Source organism: Spermophilus citellus, assembly GCF_964194105.1.
Source record: "Spermophilus citellus genome assembly, chromosome: 4".
Lineage (NCBI taxonomy): Eukaryota > Metazoa > Chordata > Mammalia > Rodentia > Sciuridae > Spermophilus > Spermophilus citellus.
In genome coordinates, this window is record NC_138185.1 from 205,116,253 (window position 1) to 205,142,699 (window position 26,447).

At 34.1% G+C, this 26,447-nt stretch overlaps 1 protein-coding gene across 1 annotated transcript in view; it reads right to left on the reverse strand.

Moving 5' to 3' along the window:
* Positions 1-26,447, reverse strand: part of CEP128 (centrosomal protein 128) — a 414,945-nt gene that overhangs the window by 258,870 nt on the left and 129,628 nt on the right. Inside the window, exons 15-17 of the mRNA XM_081292429.1 lie at positions 22,847-23,197; positions 12,100-12,750; positions 5,856-6,020 (exon numbers count right to left, since the gene is read on the reverse strand). Coding sequence (XP_081148555.1) covers positions 5,856-6,020; positions 12,100-12,750; positions 22,847-23,197 — 1,167 coding nt within the window. The remainder of the gene's footprint in view (positions 1-5,855; positions 6,021-12,099; positions 12,751-22,846; positions 23,198-26,447) is intronic.

Below are 26,447 nucleotides of genomic sequence, written 5' to 3' on the forward strand. Positions count from 1 at the left end.
TGTGGCTATGTATGCTGTTTTTTAAGTCCTTGGGGTATAAACTGAGGTGTGGGATATCTGGGTAAAATAGTGGTTCCATTCCAACTTTTTCAAGGAATCTCCATACTGCTTTCCATATTGGTTGCACAAATTTAGCATACAGATTCTTGTGAAGCAGAAAAAACTGAAAGTACTAAAGAATCTTCCAACACTGTCCAGGCTAACTAAAAGGTATAGTATCCATATGAAAGCATCTCCTAAGACGGAGAAAAGTTCCACATATGGATGTGATAATGGGCGAATTTCAGGAGAAAAGTAAAATGAGCGTGGTAGGAACCACTGACTTCCTCCAAGTTTCAATAACTATTGGCAAGAAGCACTTTCTCATATTTCTGGTAAGATTATATAATAACATATTCTTTATACCTAGAATTTCTCATTTTCTTATATAGTTAAAAATTAATGCAACTAGTAAAATAATTATTTCACTAACACTGGAAAACAAATATTTTCATTATGTTTGTGTTGGACTTAGGAAAACAATAAGAATGTTTTTGTCATTTTCTTTTCAAATTTTTTCTCATTGTTTATAAATATACCTGAACAAAATATTTAAAATGTTTTTGAGATTATGGCCACAATCCTAAGAACAAAATACCAAAAGAATACATAGAGTATAAACTGAATCTTCTATAATACACTCGTTTCTTAATTTTAGGCACCAGCTCTAACGTACTATGCAAATGTTCAAAATTAAAATTTCCTTCTTTTAATATGTCTGCAAATTACTTGTGATTTCAACAATAGCCAGTATCATTATTGAATACCTATTTGAATATAAAATTTCTCCAAACTTAGATCAGACACAGATCTGTGTAGATCAGACATCATTATGAAACTTTCACTATGTAAACTGATGCTGTCTTACTAAGCAAAAATGATTTAATTATCTAACTCTTGTTGATACATATTCCACTAAAATCAAAAAAGATATGTTTCTAATAAAATAAACAGTATTATGAGTTTCTAGGTAAATGTCAGAAGAATCAAAAGATTAATATCAATAGGATCTTTCTGGAGCAAAAGAGAAAATATTTTCCTACAAAATTTAAACAAAGGAAATAATTAATTTTAATGATACTATAGTTTCATTTGTCTAACATTTCAGGAGTGATTCTTCCCTGGTAAGAAGCTCTTAATAAAGTCTTAAATGCATATATAAAAGTTCTGCAAAATACTTATTCTCTTTGTCATGTAAAATTGGAAAATAACATTTGACAAAGCAAAATCAAATGTTAAAAAAAAAATTCATTTTATTACCACAGATTACCATTGAATATATGAGGAAAATATGCCAAAGTTAGTTATTCTGTCCAAATATACTAATGGCAATCTTCTACCACTGATTGATGCTGGCACTGGTGCTAACACTTTATATGAACTTTGATGTAGTTTTAACATTTCTAAGTTTATCAAAGTAATAATAAGACTAGAAACAGCCTAAAACAAAGCATACAGTTAAAATAACATGAATTTTTTAGAAACATTGTGCATGTCTAGTAACTCATGTATTTATATTGAAAATGGACAGGCAAGAATATCATTTTATGAGGAAAACAAAGTTTCCTTTTGATAACAGTAGAGCCACATTGTTAATCCCCTTTGACCCATTTTTCAAGTTTACTACATTGCTTAAACAGAGATCTTTGGTCTATTAGTTCATTGGGCTTTCCTTCACTGAAAACTTAATTTGCCTTATTTTATTTTCCCTAGTCTGGGCCCCTTACCCAGCATGTGCACATGTGATTATATTTGTATATGTTTGTGTGTATACACATTTACCTGTTTCTCTTTAATTTAACTATAAATTATTTGCTATGTCTCAGGTTCTATGCCTTATCTTAGAGATGGAAAAAAATACAAGGATGTGATTTCTCTCCTCCATTAGCAAGCATAACTATAAAACTGCCCACCTGTTTGGTTTCTTTACCACATGCCTTCAAAAATCACTTGTTGATAGAACTGCCAGTTATTTTCACATGGGTGCTTCCTTTGTGGAACATCTGTCTCAAATGATTCAATACAGTCTGGTTCTAAACCTCTCATCTGCACAATTCTATGGTTTTATAATTAGGTAGACCACAGGCATATTATTGCCATTATGATTATTTTCACATTATTGTGTAGATCACAGGCAGTTGATTGCTGGGTTGAATCATTAATCGGTAAATACTTGAAAACACAATAATAGCAGCTACCAATAACTGATATATTAGATACCAGATAATGGGCCAAGTACTTTGCTTACATTTTCACATTTAATTTTAAAATAAAGGAATTATTATCATGTTAACGGTTGATAAAAACTGAGGCATTAATGTTTAGGCAACTTAACTAAAGCCACACTAGAAAAGGATGCAAATTCACCATTTTGCCATAATAACTAATGCTATGCTACCTCTCAAAGAAAAAGGCACTGTCTGTAGATGATACAATCCATTAAAATTTTGATTCACACCTATCCATACTAAGATATGGGCAAACACAGTTAAATCAATCAAAAGCATGATCATTTAAAACCAAAATAAATATTGAAGAAAAATAAGGTGTACAATCCACCCTCCATATCCTCCAAATCCAGGATTCAACTGACCATATATTGAAAAAAAAAAAAATGTGTACCAAAAATTTACAGACTTTACCTTGGTCATTACTCCCTAACTAATACCATATAACAACTACTTACATAGCATTTACATTGTATTTCAGTAATGTGGAGATGACATAATATATAGGAAGATATATATAAATTAAATACAAATATTATATGACCTTTTTATAAGGGACTTGAGCAACTGCAGATTTGGCTATCCTTGGGAGACACTGGAACCAATCCCCTACAGGACAGAGAAACAATTTATGTGTATGTGTGTGTTATATATATTTGTGTTTGTGTGTTTGTGTCTTTAAGATTACATACCATTTTAGTATACAGTGGTCATTTTTCCTCTACGTTAGTATGCATTCTCAGGACTTGACCACAGGTTGAACATCTCTAATCCAAAATTCTAAAACCCAAAATGCTCCAAATTAAGATATTTTTTTAGTGGTGACTATCACATGTGAAAAATTCCACTTCTGACCTCATATGACAGATCATCATCAAAACACTGGCATACTAAAAATATTGTATAAAATTATCTTTGGGATATGTGTTTAGACTTGGTCCTATTTCTAAAATATCTCATTATATATACATAAATATTCCAAAAGCTAAAAAACTCCAAAATCTTAAACATTTCTGGTCCTAAACATTTTAAAAAAGAGATATTCATGCTGTATATAGTTTTAACAACTAAAAGGATCAACTACAGACCACTTTTCTTATCTATATTCCATTCTGAGGATATATGCCTGTCTCATAATGGATGCTTAAGTGAATGCTGCATTTATCTGAATGTGTGATAATGCATATATATATATATATATATATATATATATATATATGAAACATCTCAAACATAATCACTGAAGAAACATTTAAGCAGAGCAAGGTAAACTTTACATTTACATTTTAATGTGTAAAGTGTAAACTTTCAACATTCTTAAATGTAGATAAGGAAATATAAAATGTTTAAACACAATCTTCTGGCTAATATTTTAATTATAGAAAGTTGGAAAAATTACCATCATCTCCACAGCAACTATGCGGTGGTCACAGATACATTAAATATGTATGAACATTAGATTCAATTGTCTGGAACTTCCAAATAAGAGTTGAGCACATTCTAGCTTTGAGCGATGGAAATGTGGAGATTGGTTCCAGCTGTGTGCAGAAGCAGGTGGATCCCCAACTCCACTCAGCAGAGGAGTGGGCAGTGGGAGTGGGCTGCCTTCTTGTTCCTCTGTAATACTACCCCTTACCTTTTTTGGATGGAATGTTCTATGGAACAGCCCCTCCTCAATAAATAGGATGGTTTCAGGTGTGCTCTCGGTCTTTATTCTGCCTCTCTTGCTTCCCTTGGAGGAGCTGAGGCCTAGGAGCTGTGGCAGAACCCCCCGAAAAAGGTATTTTCTATGTCTCTGTGTGATTATTTTGTGCCAACTCAATTCACCTGGAGTGACCCTGATTGATTTAGTTGTGTGTTGCGGCATTCAATCAAAGCAAAACATGAAATAAGAACTAAATTTCAGCTATTGTCCACCTTATAAGTTGAAATTTAGGAGCCCCATTAAACCATGAATTCCAATCTAACTTATTCTTGGTTTTAACAATCACTGGGATTAATATACACATACAAATATATGCACAAATATATACACTAGGTAAACATCACAAACTAAAAAAGAAGGAAGGAGAGCAAAGGATTAAGAAAGTTTCTTCCTAAAAGTTAACGAACACTTTTATGATGGCCCACCCAGTGGCAGTTCTTTCTTTGTGGATTTATGCAACCCTCAGCTAGTACAGTATTCATTCAGCTCATGTCTATACCACCTTTTTTCCATTATCTGTACTTTAACAATCTTTTTAACATTTGACTTCTGTCACACTCCACTGAAAATTCTTTTTGGAAGTTGATGAAAGAAACAGAAAGCAAATTTAAATATTCTGTCTTCTCTTCCTTGTTGATTTCTTGTCAGAAGTCAACCTCAAAAGTAGTGACTTCTAAAAATCCTGAGTATTCTACCCAACATGCCATAAATGGTAGTTACTTGAAATAAATTTACATATCTACTGAGAAGAACGACATGCGGGGATGTACCAAAGGTTACAATCTCCTTACCTTTCCCTCTCCACAACTATAAGAATCAGAATATTATCAATTTTAAAAATTACTATGAGAATTAGCTCATAAAAAGCATTTAACCACAGATACTTTATTTTGAACCTTAGTTTTCTCATGGATCAAAGAACCCTAACACCTACAGATTGAATGTTTTGTGTCTCCCCCAAATCCATATGTTGAAACCATGTCTCCAATGTGATGGTATTTGGAGGTGGGGCTTTTGAGGGGTAATCAGGTCATGAAGGTAGTTAATGATATGTAAATTTATTTCAAGTACTACCATGTTGGGTAGAATACTCATAACCCACTTCAATCTAATGTATGAAATATGATATGTCAAGAGCTTTGTAATGTTGTGAACAACCAATAAAAAAAAAAGTTGTACACAAAAAAAAAATAAAAAATAAATAAATAAATAAAAGTAGAAGTCACTACTTTTTGAGGTCATCTTCTGACAAGAAATCAACACAGAAGACAAAATATTTAAATTTGCTTTCTGTTTCTTTCATTAACCCTCATGAGGATTAATACCCTTATAAAAGAGAACTGAGAAAGCTCCCTTGCTACTTCTGCAATATAGAACACTGTATGAAGGCACCAACTAGAAATCAGACATGCACCTTCAATTGAATCTACCAGTGCCTTGATCTTGGACTTCCCAGCCTCCCAAACTATGAGATACAAATATCTGTTATTTTCAAGACAACTGTCTACAGAATTTTGTTAAAGCACCTGACATGTAGAAAGTCCTCAATAATTCACCAGACCTATCTTTTTTTTGCTAGTTCTTTTTTTTTAATATATTTACATATGACAGCAGAATGCATTACAATTCATATTAAACATATAGAGCACAATTCATCTTATATCTAAACTGCTATTTTAAGATACATGATTATTTTTAAATCAAATGTATTAGAAGGTGACTGGTTGAAAGAATAAAACTCCCAGCATTCAAATAAACTTGTCATTTTTTTTTCTGGCACTAATACAACTTTCCTATGAAAAACTACAATTACATTTTTTAATATAGTATACACAAATTATGAAATTAATGTCTTTTGCATTAGAATTTATTTATATTTTTACCTTTTCTTCTAGTTGGTCCTTCAAACACTGGTATTTTAGCTTCAGTTTTTTGTTCTCATTTTCATTCTGGGTTAATTCCTCTGTAAGTTTCTCACACTGTGATTTCAACTTCTCTAGCTGACAACGATGGACTTTAGCCATGTTCTTATCTTCTAAGTTTTCTGCCTAAGACAAAAAGAAGGGGAAAAGAAAGTCCACTGGCTGTGACCAAATTGTTTCAAATAAATAACACAATTTTCAGTGGGAAAATAAAACTTTAGCTCTCTCAAAGTACTCATACAAAGAAATTAAAATAAACGCATACGAAATGATCTTTGCATTTATTCAATGACCCATCGCCAGATAGCAAGTATTTACCAAATGACAAGTACTGTACTAAGTACTAAAGATAACAGATATGAACAGAGAAAAAGACAGAGGCAATCATCCATTGACAACAATAAATGATAACAGTAGGGGCTGGGGGACATGGCAATCACAAGGAAGTAACTCCAATGCTGAGGGGTAGGAGTTATTAGACAACTGTCCCAGAAGGGAAATACTATGCTACTTCAGAGTGATTAGTTTTCTCAGCTGTAAAAGAAGCTTAGCATTCCTGTTCTTTCTAACTCAAGGATTTTAGGAGATAACTGTGTCCTTCCTACACAATACAATTATTCATATAAATCTTGGGTGCCTAGAAAGATCATAATAGCCAAGAAACTAAAAGTTAATACTGCAAGACTTTATTTCAGCACCACTAGGGTAGTAAAATGTCTGCCTAAGACAAAAAGAAGAAGAAAAGAAAGTCCACTGGCTATGACCAAATTTTTTGAAAAAAGTAAAATAATAAAATCCTGGAGTTAGAGCAGGAATGCTAAGCTTCTTTTACAGCTGAGGAAACTAATCAGTCTGAAGTAGCAAAAATTGATATTATTAAAATATCAATCTGTAGTTGGATGTAATCAAAATTGTTTTAAAAGATAAACATTAGGAATAATCGGGGCTGGGATGTGGCTCAAGCAGTAGCGCGCTCGCCTGGCATGCTCAGGGAGCTGGGTTCGATGCTCAGCACCACATAAAAATAAAAAGATGTTGTGTCCACCGAAAACTAAAAAATAAATATTAAAAAAAATTCTCTCTCTCTCTCTCTCAAAAAAAAAAGACATTAGGAATAATCTATTCTGTACATGGAATTCAAGAGTGGTCCAGTATATAAACCTAAAGAATCTTAAGATAACAATGCAAACAGCAGGTGTCAGAAACTTCTCTAAGGCATTTTGTATACATTTGTCTTTATGTCACCCTCACAAAAACTAATCAGGGAGACAAAATTATTGCCTTGTTGACTCCAGTTTTGAGGCTGAAGCAGAAAAAAGTTAGTAAGTTACCCAAGGTAAATAGTGAGGAAATGTAGAGCCAGGATTTGAACCAGGAATTCTTTCTAATGTTTGTGTTTCAACTACTCCATCACTCTGCCACTCAAAAGGAACAATATCGTTAAGTTTTTTAAAAGCCATCTGGGTGCAACTTTCAATGCTAACTGGCCATACCTACAGTTACTAAGAATCTATAAGCAACTGCATATAATATGTTTAAAATATGTTTGTTAATGCCTAAAATGTACCTACTTCTTTTGCTTTTATAAGTTTATTATGTGTGTTCTATTATAGGAACATAATAATTGAAACAACTTCCTAAAAGGAAGAAGTTTTGTGAGTTTTAGACAGAGTCTATATTTCACAAAATTCACCTAAGACCTGATGCCACTTTGAATTAACTAGGGAACTGATTTTTTTTTTTTTTGAGCAAGCCTATAATCACAGCCCAAAAATAAATTTACAAAATAAAGTCTCTCATCAGGAAAATTGTTCAATTACAATTTTAAGTTTCAGTAGAATGCTTTTATTTTTTTCTTATGTCCAATAAAAAGCATAGGTAAACAAGGTTTCTCCCAAAGGTTGGTGATGTGCTACAGCCAGCTCAGATTCTCAGAAGACAAATGTGTTCCTCCTCCACTAACTTATCCCATGTTCAGATATGTCTCCTTTGAAATCAACCTAGATGGGGATATTTATACCTCTGAGCTGGGCAAATTCTACCAACCAGCGATTTTTGCCCCCTGAAGTACATGCTTCTCCATACTTATTAGCACATCAATTCCTAATTAAACTAAAAACTTATTGTATTTTTTATTACTTTTAATTTTAGGATTTACAACACAATGATGTGTTCACAACAATCCAGTGATATGCAAGAATTTTACTATTCCTGATTTGTTGGTAAGACATAAAAAGGTGAAGTAACTTGATTAAGAACATACGGCCTAGCAATAAAAGTATAGAACTTCAATCCTGCATCTTTTGGTTCCAATAAAAAGCTGTATAAAATAACTTTGTTGAAATTACAATAAGATGATAGTCCAATATCCTGAAAATGTTCATAACAATTAGAACATGTCAGTAAAACACTTTAAATATAAAAATAGGCATTAGAAAGGAGATTCTACATGAAGGGGGAAAGTACAACTAATTTGTACAGAGAAAAATATGAATAATGTATCAGAGCTTATTATACTGATAAAATAATAAATTATGTGATGCTGAAGGACACAAAAATGTAACATTTATAGAACTACTTGTCTAAAATTCTACTGTTCATAATTTAGTATACTAAATCTGTGAATATCTTTGCTGTCAACATTTTTTTACTTATCATAGATAAGTAAAAGTGTAGTATTATATTTAAAAAAAAGCTTAAGGTGGAGACTATTCCTTAGGGTAACTTTTTTGATACTACTGGGCCCTCACAATCTCTGCTCCTACATTAGAGAACAGCACAACACCCCATTCAGACCTCAGTCTTTCAAATTAAAACAACAAAAAATGTTTACAGGTTCTAGAGGATCAGAAAACATGTAAATTATAAGTTCTTAACACTGAAGAAATTTCTTAAAACGCTTTAGTTGTTGTATTTTAAATGAATTCAAAGCATTTCCTAAAGGACAAGAAAATCAGTTTTCTCCATTTTACATGGGGAAATTCAAACTAGGTAGATCCCAGAACACATTGGGAACAAATCCTCTGATTTTCAGTTTTTCAAATATTTAAACCCAACACCCACTGAGTATCTTGCTATATATGGGCTAGATGCTATAAGACAGGAACGTGGGTAACAAGACCTGAACACCAGCAAACCAAAATATAAGGCAGCCTCCATGTGCTACACTGGAGAAACCAACGAAGAGCTATGAAATAAAGAGAACTGAGCAATTTATCCCAGCCTCTGCTGAGATTTATTCCAACTTTAGTGCATCTATAAAAGAAGTATAAAACTAATTGGGCCTTAAAGGTTTAGGCAAAATTTTTTCCCCTGCAGATCAGTGGAAAGGCCAATCCAAATAGAGAAAAAGCAATGAAATGAATGTATGGGGAACTGTTTTATATTTTTATGCAGAGATTGGGGAATATAAAAATGCCATTAATGTGCACAAATAAGGTGGGGCCACAGAAAGGAAGGCTGTGCTAAGGTAGAGACTTTGTTCTAGAGACAGTAAATAGTCAACATGGTTTTTGAGTAAGAAGTGATACATTTAAATACATATTTGAGAAAATACAATTAGGAGGTATCTGAGGGCTGCAAGAGAGAAGTTGGGAGTGAAAAGAGGAACTAGGTGAAAGCAGAGAAGCAACTTGGAGGTATGTCTAGGTAGTCTGAATTAAACAGCCCATATCCTTTTTCCACTATGACACATGACATATTCAGATCCTGTCAGGTGTCTGGCTGTACCACCAATACTTCATCTCCCACTCAAGAAAGCATATCTGAATGTGAGAATTATGTTCTTATAGAAATAATCCTGAACTTGCTCTAATTTGATAAATTACTACCTCCTGGTTAGTAACATATAGGTTATTATACAACCTAAATAACAATAAGTCTATAAGCAACTACTACTCTGAAAATGGGCACTCCAGTATAACTAACTGAATAAACAACCTATCATCATAGATTTGCATCCCTTATTCCTTTGCCAAGGATACTTTTCCTTAAGTTTCAACCATGTAGCAGTACTTTCACGCCCCAGCCTAGTCTCAAGCAGTTGATCCGTCTTCACAGCAGTTTTTGTCTTCACTGCTCATAAATTCCTCCCATCACTGCCCTATTCTACAAGAAAGAGAATTTCAGTCTCTTCAACTCCCAAGACCACCTCTGTTAAGTGTCCCAATCTTACTGGCTTCCTTCATCTTTTCCTTCAGATAAAAACATGCCAGGTCTCTATTGAATGTTGTTCACTCTGTGTTTTAGCCAGTTCCCTCACATCTACCGTGGACTTTTTCTGTCAACCTCTGCTAAATGGAATGTCAACATTTTTACTTCTTTTAGTTTGTCTCTTACATTTAATATCCAAATGCCATAATTTCAACTGCCACAACACATTACTGGTTCCAAAATATTTCACTCTAATCTCAATTTCTCCCTCAACTCCTGACTCATTCATTATTTACTAAACTGCTGTACCAGGATGTTCATGGTTATCCTTAAAGTCCCTCCCATCTAACTCAATATGCTAAAAACTAGATTTGCCACCCTTCTCTCCAAATCTGTTCTTTCTGTATTTTCTATGTTGGCAAACAGCATCATTACCTACCTAGTCACCAGAGTCATTAATTATTGAATCTAAATTGAATCTAAACCTTTCCAGGAATAAAAATAATTAAGAACTCAGGCATTTGACCACATAGGTTTAAGTCCTATCTATACCAAACTCCAGCAGTAAGTCTTTAGGCAAGTTACTTAAAATTCTCAAATCACAATTTCCTCCTCAGGGAGAAAATAATACCACACAATGTATGGGGATGATGTCAGCATTACATGAATAATAGCAGTCTCTGATATAGTTTGTTGCAAAAATGTTTACTAGTAGTTTATTATAGTCCCAGTCAACCAATTAACATATAATATAGTTTATTTTCTTTTAGATCAGTTCCTTTTCATATCCCATATTCTACTTTTGTTTATACCTTCATCAACTCTGAAGGATAAATATTATACCATACCATATTTAATCAATATTAAAACATTTTTCACATTTTAATTATCTCTGGTTTGGATTGTTTTATAGTTGATAGTATGTCTTAGCTTCATAGGCAGAAGGCAGTATTTTTCTTAGTAGATTAAGCAATGATGCATCTTAAAATTGATGCTTCTTAGAACCAGTGAACTATAATAAGGATCTCCTCCCTACTCTTCCAGTCTCTGTTCTGATCTACCTAACCCAATGACCCTAAATCCACTATCATCATAAGGCTACACAGGACAGGGAAAGAATCCATTAAATAGGTATAGCATTCTACAAATGTCAGCTACTTCAATATAATTTCATCTTGCAGTTTAAATATTTTTGAAGTAGTAAACTTTAAAGACAAAAACTTTTTTAAAAAATATAACTAACCTCTAAATATTTATCTATTCATTTATCTATTTAACAGTATTTACAAGGTTCCAGAACTATTTGAGGCATTGGAGTTATAGCTATAAATACAACAGACTCAAATCCCAGTCCTCATGGAGTTTTCATTCTAATAAAGGGAGAATAACAAAAATAAATATGTAGTATGTAATCTGTATTATGTAATAATAAGTACTATAGAGAAAAAATAGATTAGGGAACTTGGATAGATTTATCACATTCCTGACAATCATGATATCAAATGATTGCCCTGAACAGTGATAACAAATGCTATAGCACCTTAGAAACAGTCCTCTAAATAAATGCAAGGTCTCAATTAGGAATTTATCTCGGCAACTTTGATTTGGAACAGAAAGGGTAAATCTCAAAAGTCTTTGTTTTACACAGCCCATAAGCTGATCCACTTTAGTTACCATACTAATAAGAACCCTGGTTACAGCATCTATGGCCTTGACAAGTCTTTGCCTTTTATATTTTAGGAGGTAATAAATGTTGAATGAGGGCACGTTTCAGGTCTACCACTTACTGCCACCTCTACTTTTCCTGAAATCCCAAAATAGCTAATTGTTCTTTTAGAAGGGTTTCAATACTCTAAAATAAGTACTCTCAGTTGGCTGCTATAGGTCATTTCAACCTGGCCAAACAGGCATGAATAAACCTCTTTATTGTTGGTTTTATCTTCCCTTCTGTGCTTGGGAATACAGAATGATCTCTAAAAGTTTACGCTTTATTAACTTCATGAGTCACCAGAATAAATTCCTTCAGTATTACCAAGATAATTCAGCAAGGTACCTTTAATGTCCTAATATGATTCTCTGCTTCACTCTTTTCCTTCTTAAAGTGCTTCATCAGCTCCTGGATGTTTTGCTCATGTTTCGTTTTCACACTCTGCAGTGATGATGTGAGATCTGCCAGCTCCCTTTGGTGAACGTCTCGTTCTAGCTTTAACTGTGTAATGATGGTAGCTGTTTCATCATCCCTGGATTTTGATTGGGCTGTGAGGTCAGCAAGATCCTTAAGCACTGCTTTTTTGGCTTTCTCTTCCTCAGCCAATTTATTAGCCAGATCTGCTCGAATGGCACTCAAATTCTTGATGGACTCCTGCATCTCAAGAAGTCTAACTTTGTCCTGGGCCTGGCTCTCCTTTAGCTCTGCAATTTCTTCCTCCAGGTGAGCCTTCTCAATTTTTATCTGACTATGACTCTTATTCTGCTTTTTCAATTCACCTTCTAGTCTATGAATGCTGTCCAGGGAATTCTTGACTTCCATCTCAAGCTCAGCTTGATGAGACTTAACATCATTTAGTTTCTTCTCCTTAGAGCGAAGCTCTTCCTCTTGAAGGGCACGCTTGGTTAAGACCTCATTCAACTCCTTTCTAAGATTCTCTACCTGTTGTAATGCTGCATAAAGCTGACTTTTCAATTCATCCTTTTCTTTTAGAATCTGATGGGTTAAGAATGTAAAACAAAACAAGTTACTATAAAATTCACCATAGACTGTCAGGTAAAAAAGTTTATAAGGATAAGAAAAATTCATTTTAAAAAGTCATTTTTAATGAAAATTATTTTTAGGCTAGAAAAGGGAAGGATATATAATTATCCTGAAACAGTCGCATACTGAAACATATTATTTCAGATTTTCATTATCAAAATATATTAATCCATGATCACAAATACTTAAGTGTAAGATAAATTGAGCAAAGGAATGGGGAAAGAACAAACTCCTATTATGATTTATTAGAGATGAAAATGATATTTCCTAACATAACAATAAAGTGCACAAAAATGACACACCTTTGAAAAGAGATATATTTGACACAGAGATAGAATATAGGGAAGTATACAAATAAAATTTAAGAAAGTTTATGATGTAATAAACCCCAATTAATAAATCAGTGTCAATATTGACAAGAAATACACCAATATACAACTGGGAGTCACAAAAGGATGAAATGAGATTAATGAGATTAATTTATGATTCAAATATGTAGGGAAGATTCTCAAGAGAAAGGTTGCTAACTTAGTTGTTTATTTATCCCCTGCCAGCTTCACCAGTTAGGGATTACATGAAGGAATAGAGGCTAAGAATTAATCATCATGGTCTCTAATTCTCACTACCCAATCATTGCAAATGAAAAAGCAGGTCACCAATGAAGCCAAGAGTGTTGTCTCTACAATACTGGCTCCAAAGACCATCTATCCAAGTCTGTCCTGGCTTACTGATGCTCACCAAACCTTTTCCTTTTTTTAAGTTTTATTTTCGGCTGACAAATATTGCACGTATTTAAGAAGGGCAATGTGATGTTTTGACATGTGAATCCACTATGTCTTGAACCAGAAAATAAAGTTAATACTCATTATAAAATCAAAAATAATAAATTAAAATGTAAATATGTGAAAGGCACTTCTATAATACACTTCGATACAAAACAATTAATCATAAAACATAATGAGTCAATCATTCAAAAAAAAAAGTAGTTTCCTTAAGTTCATATTAAATTTAAACAGGGAGAAAGAAAGAACACAAAACTAATATGAGAAATAAAAAAGTGATTAAGTAGTTGCGTTTTAAGCAGAAAAAAAACTGAACTTAATACTCAAGTCTAACTATTAATAGTCTATGGATTTGAAGAAAAAAAAAGTCATTTATCCTCCCTCATAGAATCAATAGTTACTTTGTGCTATGATGTAGCACAAAGGCACGCCCCAGATGCCAACGCCATGCTCCTTGGACTTCCCAGTCTCCAGAACTCTGAGATAAATAAACTTCTATTGTGTATAAATTACCCAGTCCGTGATACTCTGTTACAACAGCAGAAAATAGACAAAGACAGAAAAATTGAGACCAAAAGGTAAGGCTGCTACTGTAATACATACATGAAAAATTTGGAAGTACTTTTGAAACTGACTAATGAATAAAGGCTGAAAAATTGGAGAAGCAGGATAGAAAAAGCCTAGATTACTCTGTTTCTATGCCCTAGGGCCTTATGCAAGGCAGAAAGAGAAGTGATGAACTAGGATACTTGGCAAAAGAAATATCTAAGCTGCAAAACATTGAGGCAGGGAAGCCATGAGACAGGAATACCCTTGAGACTCTCAGAAACGGTGAGCTACCAGCATGCAAAGCCACAAAGGCAAGGCTGCCAGAGGCTTCAGGGGTCCAAACCTCCCAAAGTGTCTAAGAGGCAGCACACAGAGTGAATAATTATTCTCCAGCTTTAAAACTTACCAAGTTTTTCTCTGTTGGGTTTTGGACTTACTTGGGACCAGTTACCCTTCTTCTCTTACCTATTTCTCCTTTTTGGAACAGGACTTTCTATCCATGCCTATACTACCATTGTATTTCAAATAGACAATTTGTTTTTATTTCATAGGCTCATAGCTGGAAGAAATTTGTCTAAGGATGAATTGTGTCTTGAGTCTCACCCATATCTGATTTACATAAGACTCTGTACTTTGGACTTTTTAGTTGACACCAGAACAAATTAAGAGATGAAAGCCTTTTGGAATGGAATTAATCTATTTTCATGTGAGAAGCACATGGGTTTGTGCTATGTGAAGAAATGCTATGATTTTACTATCTCTTCCAAAACGCATAAAAATTTTAATTGTCATCTTAAGAGTTAGTATCTTTAAGAGGTGATTAAATCAGGGTTCTGGTGTCATAATTGATTAATATTACTATCACAGGAGTGGGTTAGGTATCTCAATACTAGATTTCTTATAAATGTGGGTTCAGTCAGAATCTCTGTCTCATGTTTGCTTACCCTTCCACCTTGTTAGGACACTGAACAAAGGTTTTCACCACATGCCAGTGCCATGTTCTTAGATTTGCCAGCCTTCACAACCATAAGTCAAATAAACTATACTATTTATCAGTTACCTATTCTGTGACAATCTATTATAGTAGGAAAAAAAAAAGACAAGGTTCATGTGATTAGTTTAGGGCCATCTGGGTAATGTCCTTATCTTCAACTGAACTGTGCCATATATAATCATGAGAGTAGCATCAATTCACAGATCCCAAGAATTACACTGAGACATCTTTGGGGGCAGGAAGGTCATTCTACTTACCCCATCAAAGAAAATGAAAACTGACTTTAAAAATAACAGGAGAAAGACTCCTTAGGTGCAAGAATTAAAATCAAGAATCAATAAATTGAATGGACTCAAACTAAAAAAGTTTCTTTTCAGCAACAGAAACAATCTGTGAGGTGAATAGAGAGCCTACATCTTGGCAGCAAATCTTTGCCCCTCATACAGATACAGCACTAATCTCTATGGTATATAAAGAATTCAAAAAGTTAAACACCAAAAAAAAAACAAATAATCTAATCAATAAATGGGCCAAGGACCTGAACAGACACTTCTCAGAAGATGATATACAATCAATCAACGAATATATGAAAAAATGTCCATCATCGCTAGCAATTAGAGAAATGCAAATCAAAACTACTCTAAGATTTCATCTCACTCCAGTCAAAATGGCAGCTACTATGCATACAAACAACAATAAGTGTTGGCAAGGATGTGGGGGAGAAGGTACACTCATACACTGCTGGTGCAGCTGCAAATTGGTGTAGCCAAAATGGAAAGCAGTATGGAGATTTCTTGGAAAATTGGGTCTATACCCAAAGGACTTAAAAACTGCATACTACAGGGACACAGCCACATCAATGTTTATAGCAGCACAATTCACAATAGCTAAACTGTGGAACCAACCTGGATGCCCTTCAGTAGGTGAATGGATGAAAAAATGTGGCATATATACACAATGGAATATTTACTCACCGATAAAACATTTACTCACCGATAAAAGAGAATAAAATCATGGCATTTCAGGTAAATGGATGGAGTTAGAGAAGATAATGCTAAGTGAAGTTATCCAATCCCAAAAAAACAAATGCCCAATGTTTTCTCTGATATAAGGAGGCTGATTCATAGTGGGATAAGGAGAGGGAGCATGGGAGGAATAGATGAACTCCAGATGGGGCAGAGGGGTTGGAGGGGAAGGGAGGGGGTATGGGATTAGAAATAATGGTGGAATGTGATGATCACTATTATCCAAAGTACATGTATAAAAACATGAATTTGTGTGAATATACTCCGTATACAACCAGAGATATGAAAAATTGTGCTCTATATGTGCAATAAGAATTATAATGTATTCTGCTGTCATATATTTAAAAATTAAAAAATAAAATAAACATACACTAATAAAATAATACTATTATCTTAAAAAAAAAAGAATAACAGGAGAGGGGCCTAAAAGTGAGAGAAGGTGGCTTAAATATAGTGATTAGCATTTGGAACAGAATATAACCCGCTAATCATGAGTAAAGAAACTTCTAGGCAGTTCTACAGATTAAAATTGTTTTTCATGATGAATTTCTATCAGGTAAAACATATTTGATTACAAAATATTATGGTCTCCTAAAGCTAGTTTACACAGAAAGTATACTTTTCTCACATAGTAGGAAGCCCTGAAATAGGATGATTCCGAAAGAGTTCTTTGAAACTCAGACTCTGCTACTCTACACTTCTCTAGGTTTTACCCTCTTCCCAGTGTTCAAGTATCATAACAATTCATGACAAAGATGACAGCCTTAGGCTGGACAGCTACTACAGGTTAAGTGTGAAAATCCTTTGACTTGATGTTAATTACTAGGCTAAAGGCCACAGCCCAAGATATTGTTCAGATGCTGAGTATGAAAATGTCAACATCTCTACCACCACCTCAGTACCCTGGACACTTCCAGGACCCTTAGTTGAAAAACCCCTTTATCTTGAGGCAGTTCAAAACAATGGACTTGAGTGCCCTTTGGCTGGCCAGGAATGCTAGGAAAAGTCTTTTTTTGTTGTTGTTGTTTTTTTTTTTTTGGTTTGGGTTTTTTGTTTGTTTGTTTGTTTGTTTGTTTTGTCTTTCCCTGCTAAATTTCCTATCTCCACCTCTTACACTTGGACTAAGGTTAGGTAGATCACTTAGCTTTCCCAACCCTCAAAGGCTCTGAATCAGCAGTTAAGTCAACTTGAATTATAGAATGCACACTTTAGATTACTCAATCCAAAACAATCTTGCTGTTTTTAGACAGACAAGTTTCAACCTAAATTTGTCTTTTTCTTGCAAGACCTTTCTGAAGGCTGAAAACATGAACATAACATCCTTCAACATCCTAAAGTTTTCCCACCAGTCACTTAATGCCATATTCTGATTCACATCATCAATGTCCCAAAAAGTATGATTCCAATGGCTCACTGAACTGTTCCCAACAGTGTAGCAAGGTTTATCCACTTGTCCTTTAAAACAATAACAGCCTCCCACCATCCTAAATTTACACTTAGTCAATGCTACAATTCAGGCTCTTTTACTAATGGTTTCTTATTTCTGAAATTCAAATTTTAAAATTTAAATGCTGCTTGTATTTCTTTTGGTGAAAATAAAAGGAGACTCCAATTCAAACTGGCTTAAACCACAATGAAATGTATTACTCCAAAAAGAACTGGATGCAGTAGGTCAAAGTCCTAGCTCTGCCCGCTCTGTAGCTCTCTCATTAATACCCTTCTCATCTGAGGCTTCATCCTCAGGATGGCAACAGGATAGCTTCAGCCATTCCAGACCTAAACGACACAGTATAGAGAAAGAAGAAACCCCCTCTTCTTGTGTAAACTTTATAGGCTTTTAAGTAAATGCTTACCATGAATTCCCAAACAGACTTTAGGCCCCATTCCTCAATGATCAGGTCAGAAATGTGTGCCCACTGATTGGCTTATATTAATTACTGAATGAAATGTAATGGGAAATGAAGAAGGTAATGATTCCAGTGCCAGGGATGGCACCCAAGGCTTTCACATACACTATTCTAGGTAAGCAATCTACCACTGAGCTACATCCCCAGCCAAGTGCTATTTCAAGATAAATTTTGTTGGTACTCTATAGGAGAAGCAATGGAAAACTAGAGAATTGGTTGATTTCAGATTGAAGATAAGTAAAATGTATGAGGTAGAAGGAAGAAATTGAAGATGCTAGTGAGAAAAAAGCAGCTTCTAATTAAGCCAAATTTGACAGAAGAACTGCATGCAGGAACTGGCTGGCCAACTAGAAGAATTGGAAAGACCAAAACCAGGTATTAATGATTAAAAAAGAAAAGAGAAATAAAAGAACTGAAAGGTCAGAGACTGAGATTTTGAAATTGAAGGTTTGAACATAGAACAATTACAGATGAATACAAGTCTAAAGTGCAGAAATTGGTTGCAAAAGTAGAGTGAATTGAAGGTCACTGTAAAATGGGAAATTCAGTAGTAAAGAATAAGGATACAGAGTTCAATGAACTGCTGAGTTGAACTTTGAATCACTAAGGATGACAGCAAGAATTACATGTACTGAAACAAGCTGAGAGGAAGCCAGGTGTTAAACTTCTTGAAAATTTTGGAGATGTAATGGGGAAGAAAAATACCAGTAAGGAATGTGGGAAAAGGATGTTCTAATCAGATTGTTATGGTTTCAATGTGAGGAGTCCTCAAAAAAGTTCATGTGTGAGACAATCCAAGATGGGTTAGAGAAAGGACTGGGTTATAAGAACCTTAACCCAAGCAGGGAAGTAATCACTTGAAGGGATTAATTGAGTAGTGACTAAAGGCAAGGAGGGGGAGGGGTGGCTGGAGGAGGTGGGGATTTGGAGGCATAGCTTTGGGGTATATATTTGTATCTGGCAAGTGGAGATCTCTGCTTTCTGATCATCATGTAAGCTGCTATTCCCTCTGCTGCACTCTTCTGCCAAAAAGTTCAGCCTCACCTCAAGCCCCAAGGAAGGAAGCCTGTTGTCAATGGACTGAGACCTCTGAAACTGTGAGCCTCCAAATAAACTTTTCCACCTTTACAATTGTGCTGGTGGGGACTTGTAGTCATAGTGGCAAAAAAAAAAAAAAAGCTTATTAAAACAAACAAATCCAACGTCCAAAGAGGGGCAAAAAGAAAGATTACAGACAGAAGGCCTGAAAATGGTTGTGTGAAGCCAGAAGAATGATACTGTCTAAAACCATAGCAATTACTGGATGAAGGGCCAACTCCTGGAAGGCGAGACCACAAAATACAGAAAGATGTCTTAACTTTACTAAAAGGTAAATAGGAAGTTTTTTTATTATTTTTTTTTCTGCACATGAAAAAAATACAGAAAATCAGCACTCTGGCCTTTCTTGAATTGCATATGACAGGATGGCATACAAACTAAAAAAGAACTATACTTCAGCATTGATTCCTATTAAACTATTTTAAAAATTCAGATTTTTACATGACAGCCTATATTAGATATAACTTTTTTTCTCAGCAGGAGAGAAATACAAAAAACATGCTAATTTAAGATTCCTAAAGTCTAATACTATCAAGCAAAAAGTTCAATACCTAGTCAAACCAATTAATTTTGCAGATGTAGCAGGAAAAAAGAAAAAAAAACATAAAGGGAGAAAACCTAGGAAATCATTCATACCTGTGTTCAAAAAAAAGAATATAAAAGAACTTAGAGATATTCAGAAAAGCACACACTAGGGTCAGAGTTAAAGTGCAAATTTTTTCATTTATCATTTTCAATGCATGTATAAAAACCAATTATTTCAAACAGCACTTTTTTTAAAAAGGAGAAAAATATCAAACTTGAAAACAATTAGATTATTTATATCTATACAATTTGGGGGTCTCACAATATATGCTCATCTGCATCTTCCTAAGTACATTGTGATTCCATGATGTAAAAATATCCCTATCACTATCCTTCAAAGAAAGAATACAACTTAATCTTTTTGGTTTATTATAAAATGATATGTTATTCATTTGATATTACATATCTTCCAATAATCAAGTAGATCTGTAATATCTTAACAAGTTTCCAGAAATGTATAAAGCAAAGAGAGTAAAAAACACTCAGAAGAATTTGAAGAAAATAAAATCATTTGGCTTTTTAATATTATTTTTAAGTGAGGAAGCTTAAAGTAGAAAATAAATTATGCTACAAAATAAGAAATGGATATAGGCACAGAATCATTTCGCAAATATAAAGATTGTATCATTTGACCATATAAAGTGGGTCAACAAGACTACTTGTAACTAATTTATTCTTTAAATCACAGATGTTTTGTTATAAACTAGTATCATTTTTATTTTAATATACACTTCTAAATACACCATGGAGTCATCTTTTGAAAGTAATTGGCCAAAAAAATAATGGATAGTGGATCCTATTACTTACGTCTATGGTAATGTTGTGAGTTTATTAAGAATTGAATATTTCTAGCTGGGTATGTTAGCACACACTTGTTGATCCAAGCTATTCAAGTTGCTGAGGCAGGAGAATAGCATTCAAGGCCAACCTGGATAACTTAGTGAGACTCTGTCTCAAAAGTAGAAATAAAAAGAATCAGAGTGTAGCTCAGTGGTAGAACTTGCCTCCACACATGAAGTCCTGGGTTCAACTCCCAGGACCGTTAAAAAATATTAAATATTCCAGAGAAATAATAGTCAATTAGATATTTTTTTAAAAATACTTTTGTCCAAAATTATTTAACACATATTACTACATCATAGATTTACTGGACACTTGAATCCACAGTGAAGCATTTTTTACCCTTTCTTCTTTAATTAACCATTGCTCTAACTGCAACATGCTGCATTAATTTTTAAGGCTTTTAAAGGACAAATTACAATGCCTGCTGTGATAATTGTGATACTATCCTAACTATGGCAATCACTTTAAAACTACTTCTTTGCTTATTATTAGCAATGCTAAGTAAGAAAACTAATTATATCAGGATTGTTTAACATTTTTAATATTCTAAAAACTCAATCTAGAAAACTCTCAGCACCTTCCCATGAATTGGGACACTGTCTGATGACATGGGTCCTTCTCAATTTCCTCTAATTAAGTAAAATCCCCAGATGATTCTCAATCAAATCTCCTCAATCACTCATCTCTCTAGCTACTTCCCTTCTAATCAACTTACTGAACCAGTTGCAAGACCAGTATAACAACTGAAAAATCAAAGTTGAGCAATTTCCTGGGATCAAACTAGTTTGGATTCAAGTCTGAGCTTAAGATCTGCTTTATCTCAGGGCAACCAGTCACTCGGTTTGTGTCAGATGGGTTAAAATGAAAAGCTCTCCACAGTGAATGCAGAGTGATGGCTCCCTCCATCTTCTATATGACTGAGAAACTCCCATGTAAAAAATAAAGCATCTTTCCCAGGAAGCCTCTTCTGAAATTAGCATCTGTCACTCTTAAGTACTGTCAATTGATTTTATAAATAAAATTGTCCAATTGTTTTTCTTATTTAAAAAAGTCAACTTATCCAAACAATTATTTTTCTGGAATGTTCTGAGTTCTTGACAAGTGACAAATGACAAATGATAAGCCAAGACTAAACATGTACAAAAATCAATCATGACTTTCCTGCTTATTATCTTATAAGCATCTGAATTTAATTCAACCCAAAGATTTAGTAGAGAATCAACATAGTAATATCAAATCCATTCAAAGCAACTGATTATACAAGAGAAAAGATGATGTGAAATGCAGGCACAGATAAGTAAAATGCTTTTTTGTTACTAAGAAAAGGATATAAACACAGAATGTTGAAGAGACTTGTGATGTGATAACACTACTCAGTGAGACTGTCAATGTCACTGATTTAACTAAGCCTATAATAGCCACTGCCAAGAAGTAGCCCCATAGTAACTACTGCACATTTAAAATGCCTCTTTCCAAGGGAAATTGCATGGAAATGAAGGGAGACCCTCATTGCTATACAAAATTACATATAAGAGGTTGTGAGGGGAATGGGAAAATAAACAAGGAGAGAAATGAATTACAGTAGATGGGGTAGGGAGAGAAGATGTGAGGGAAGGGGAGGGGGGATAGTAGGGGATAGGAAAGGTAGCAGAATACAACAATTACTAATAGGGCATTATGTAAAATTGTGGATGTGTAACCGACGTGATTCTGCAATCTGCATTTGGGGTAAAATTGGGAGTTCATAACCCACTTCAATCTAATGTATGAAATATGATATGTCAAGAGCTTTGTAATGTTGTGAACAACCAATAAAAAAATAAATAAAAAATAAAATAAAATAAAATGCCTCTTTCTAGTCAAATCTCAAGCTGAAATATTCAAATAAATGAGATTTTGAAACACATGGACTGAGGGAAGTCATATGAAAAGTTAAGGAATATTTGAAGATTTTCTTCCATTTGAATATTAGAATACTAAAGAATAATTCATATTAGGGAAATTAAAGCTAAACAGAGGTAGAGGGTGGATCTACTTTAATGGCTAACTCTGTAAATCCCTGAATGTTTAACTATTAAAGAGGATTTTAAGAAAATAAACTGAAGAACTTTTGGCTTTGAAACACACAAAACATAAAAACTCTTCTCTCAAGGACATATTGATAACAGTGTATGCACAACACAGCACTCAAGTGTCAGCTCAAAAGATGGATGAACAACTGGTTAGTTACAGCAGAAATCATTCCTGAAGAATTGGCTTTTATACCTGATTATTCCTGTCTGTCAGCTGATCAAGAGTTTCAGATTGTTTTTCCAATGCCCGCTCTAATTTCTTATGCTTAAGCTTCCATTGCCTAATGGTTTCTTGAGCTTTCAATTTGAGGTATTCTTTCCTCTTCTCTGCCTCCTCTCTCAGGGCCTCTGATTGCTGGAAGTCACTGAGGTACTGCTCCGCCTGCTTGGTGGCTTCCTCTGCATGTTGAGTCAGCTCTGAGATCTGGAAGTTGGCCTGTTTACGGTCAGCCTCACATACTTCAAAGTGGTTCTGGATTTCCTTGAGTTGATCCAACATCTGTAGTTGTTGTTTTTCCCTGTTCTCCAACTCATGTGTTAAATTCTAGGAATAAAGCATATGAAATATTAAAAGTAAATTCTTGTCAAAACTCGATGTGTAACACAAAATGCAATGACAATCTCTAATGTCACTGAAATGGAAATCATTAGTATTGAATTTTGTTAGCAATCAATTTAGAAAATATGAATCTTTTTCTCTGTATTTTATGATCCCATTAACTGGAAATAATTTTTATCAAAATATTATCTCTTTTGTAGACTATTTTCCAAAAAGGTAAAATATATATATTTTTCAATTGTCACTAAAATAGAAGCCACTGTTGAGAAAAACAATATGTGTTATTTCAGTAAAAACCTAGTATATTGTTCAAATGAAGAAAATGTCAGTGATTTAAAATGCTGTCAGATTATTAGAAGGTTATTAGAAGCAATCATGTAACATTTCACTTTCTGGCAGCACATAAAATTTTACTATAGTAAAGTAAAACTCAGTAACGATAAAATGAGCATTGATGACAGAAGTATCTATATAGATGCCACTAGAGTTAAAAATTCATTTGAAAGATTCCCAATAAAGTGTTTATAGATAGATTATTTCTAGTTAAACTGAAATAAGTTGAAATACTTACCCCAGGCTAACATGAAGTACAGTATAGATTTTTAAACAATTTAAATTTATTTGAGATATTTCTCTAATCAAGAAACAAATCTTAAAATCTAGCCTTCTTAAAACAAGGGTGGTCATTAATATATTTAGAAATTATATTAAATCATCATAAGTAAAACATTTTAATGTGAGAATAAGTAAATAAGTAAATGTTTATTTTAAGTTCAAAAAATGAGAGGCTATTGCTTTTATTGAAGTAAAAGAATGTTATGATCATTAACATTAAACCACTGTTCTAAAGCATTATAAGAAAATGACAAATTCAAAGTCAAATATTTACAATGTGTCACAGGAGCTATCCTTCCTGATCCTGAGTTTCCAAATACCTAGAACAACAAAACTAACCTAAAAAGGTCATGTATTCAAATAAAAATGGAATCCAAAGGCTAACACGAAGCTGTAGTATAATAAGTATCACCTACACTGTACTAAGGCACTAAAAATGAACAAAGTAGGAAATTTACAAAATTATTCTGGCTCAACTGCAGAATATTACCCATGATCAGTGACTCAAATAAAGTTAAATATAAATTCCCTATGATTAAAGTCATGGTTTGACATTATGGCAAAATGTTAGACATAATAATGCCTCGAAAACAAGGCTCATTTCTGATCAACAAGTTTGCATTTGCTCAGTTTGCTAAACACAGACTGGAAGAGATGAGTCACTCCTTTGTCCACCCAAACAAAACAGTAAACTGAGAAGCATGCAATTGTTTGTGTGGAAAATTCTAAAATGAGATCAGAAAATCCTAGTAATAGTGGTTTACCTTTTGCCCTTTTTCTAAAAGTTTTACCAATATTCTAGAAATCAACTTAATTAACAAATGGCAATCAAGTGATTCCATATCAAAAGATAGGTGGAACTATTATTTTTTTTAAACAAGTACTTGAAAGGAGGATCATTATACCCAATATCAGACTAATAGGCTAAGACGATGCTGTGGGTTGACTAAACAGTAAATTTCATCTTCATTGTACTAAGGATCTGACAAACAAACAGACTTGAAACATTTACAAAGTTCTTTTGGTCCAACAGCAGAATCTTTAGGTTTCAATTCCATTAGCCCTGATCACTGGCTCAGACACATGATTTATAGAAAAATGTATTAGAAGTGGTTTTAATATCAAAGAAGCTAACAATAAACTGGGGAGGTACTTACACCAACAGCTAAATTACAACAGTAAATAGTACTAGTTACTAAAATATGATAGAGAGTTACCTGAAGAGGTCTGTATTCCATAGGGTGATGGGAAAGGGTCTCTCTTAGAAAGTGATGTACAAGCTGAGATCTAAATGACAAATAGGAACTAGCAATAATGATACAAGTACTACTGAAATTTTCTGAGCACCTGAGTTGTGCGAGAGATTGAACAAATACTTTATCTAAATTATCTCATTCAATCTCAGCACAAAACTAAAGTAAGGCACACCACTATCATCCCCATTTTAGTAAGCAACAGATGCTTGGTGCAGTTAAGAACTTGCCCAGGATCATATAACTAAAACAAGGGCAGGCAGCTTAGGACCTCGACAGTTAGACTCCCGAGTCCATGTTTTCAACTTCCAGCTTCTCGGATGACTCTAACTCTACGCCTCTTCAGCTACCCATTCCCCTGGTCCTGTGGATTATGTTTTATCAGAACTTCTGCCTGTAAGACAAAAGGTCTTTCCCTCAGCCTCCAATCTGACTTGATCTATGGATCTAACCAGTTTTTTCACTCTCTCCCTGTCACTACCCCAGGAGATGGCCACACCCTAGAAAATTCCTTTAAACTTTGGGTTCTCTAATTCAGACTCCCTATTCTTTCACTTTTTAGCCACTCTCTTGCTCAAAACTCAAACTCCTTTGCTAAACTGTTCTTTCATCACATTTAAACAACAAAACCACTAACTCTGAGTGAATTGAAAAGACTTCATAATTCCTACCTCAGGTTACTTTTAAGGAAAATCATAACAAAGATTCAGCTCATGTGACCACACACCGAGAGCCACTTCATCAGAGCCCATGATTAATACATATTTTAATGTGAGAATGAACATTGATAAGCATGTGAAATTCCTCCACATGACCTTATATCCATTTCACACAACTGTCATTCCAAAATGTCTCACCTCATTTTCCCACCATTCTTTCCCTCACTTTCAGTATGAAACATAACTCCTCCTTTTGAGGTAAAATTGGGGGCAGTTAATGCAGGAGACACCAAAAATGCTCTAACTGTACCATTCTGAGACTTATCAACAGCTCCTCTGTCCTCCTCTCCAGCATCTGAGGGAAAGAGCTCTTCCTCCTTAGGCAAATTAACCTGTCTTTGCTCTTTCCTTCCACATCCATCAAAAACTTCACTAATTCAATCATGTTTTCTTTCCCATGTCCTGAATCTCTCTTCTTTTTTTTTTTTAATCTTTATTTTTATTTATTTATTTTCATGTGGTGCTGAGGATCGAACCCAGGGTCTCATGCATGAGAAGCAAGTGCTCTACCACTGAGCCACAACCCCAGCCCACTGAATCTCTTCTTCTACTGCATTATTCTACTCTACACTGTCCATCTTAAAAAAACAACGGTAATGTTATGTTCATCTAGAAAAATAACAGAAATTTTAAAAATAAAATAATTTA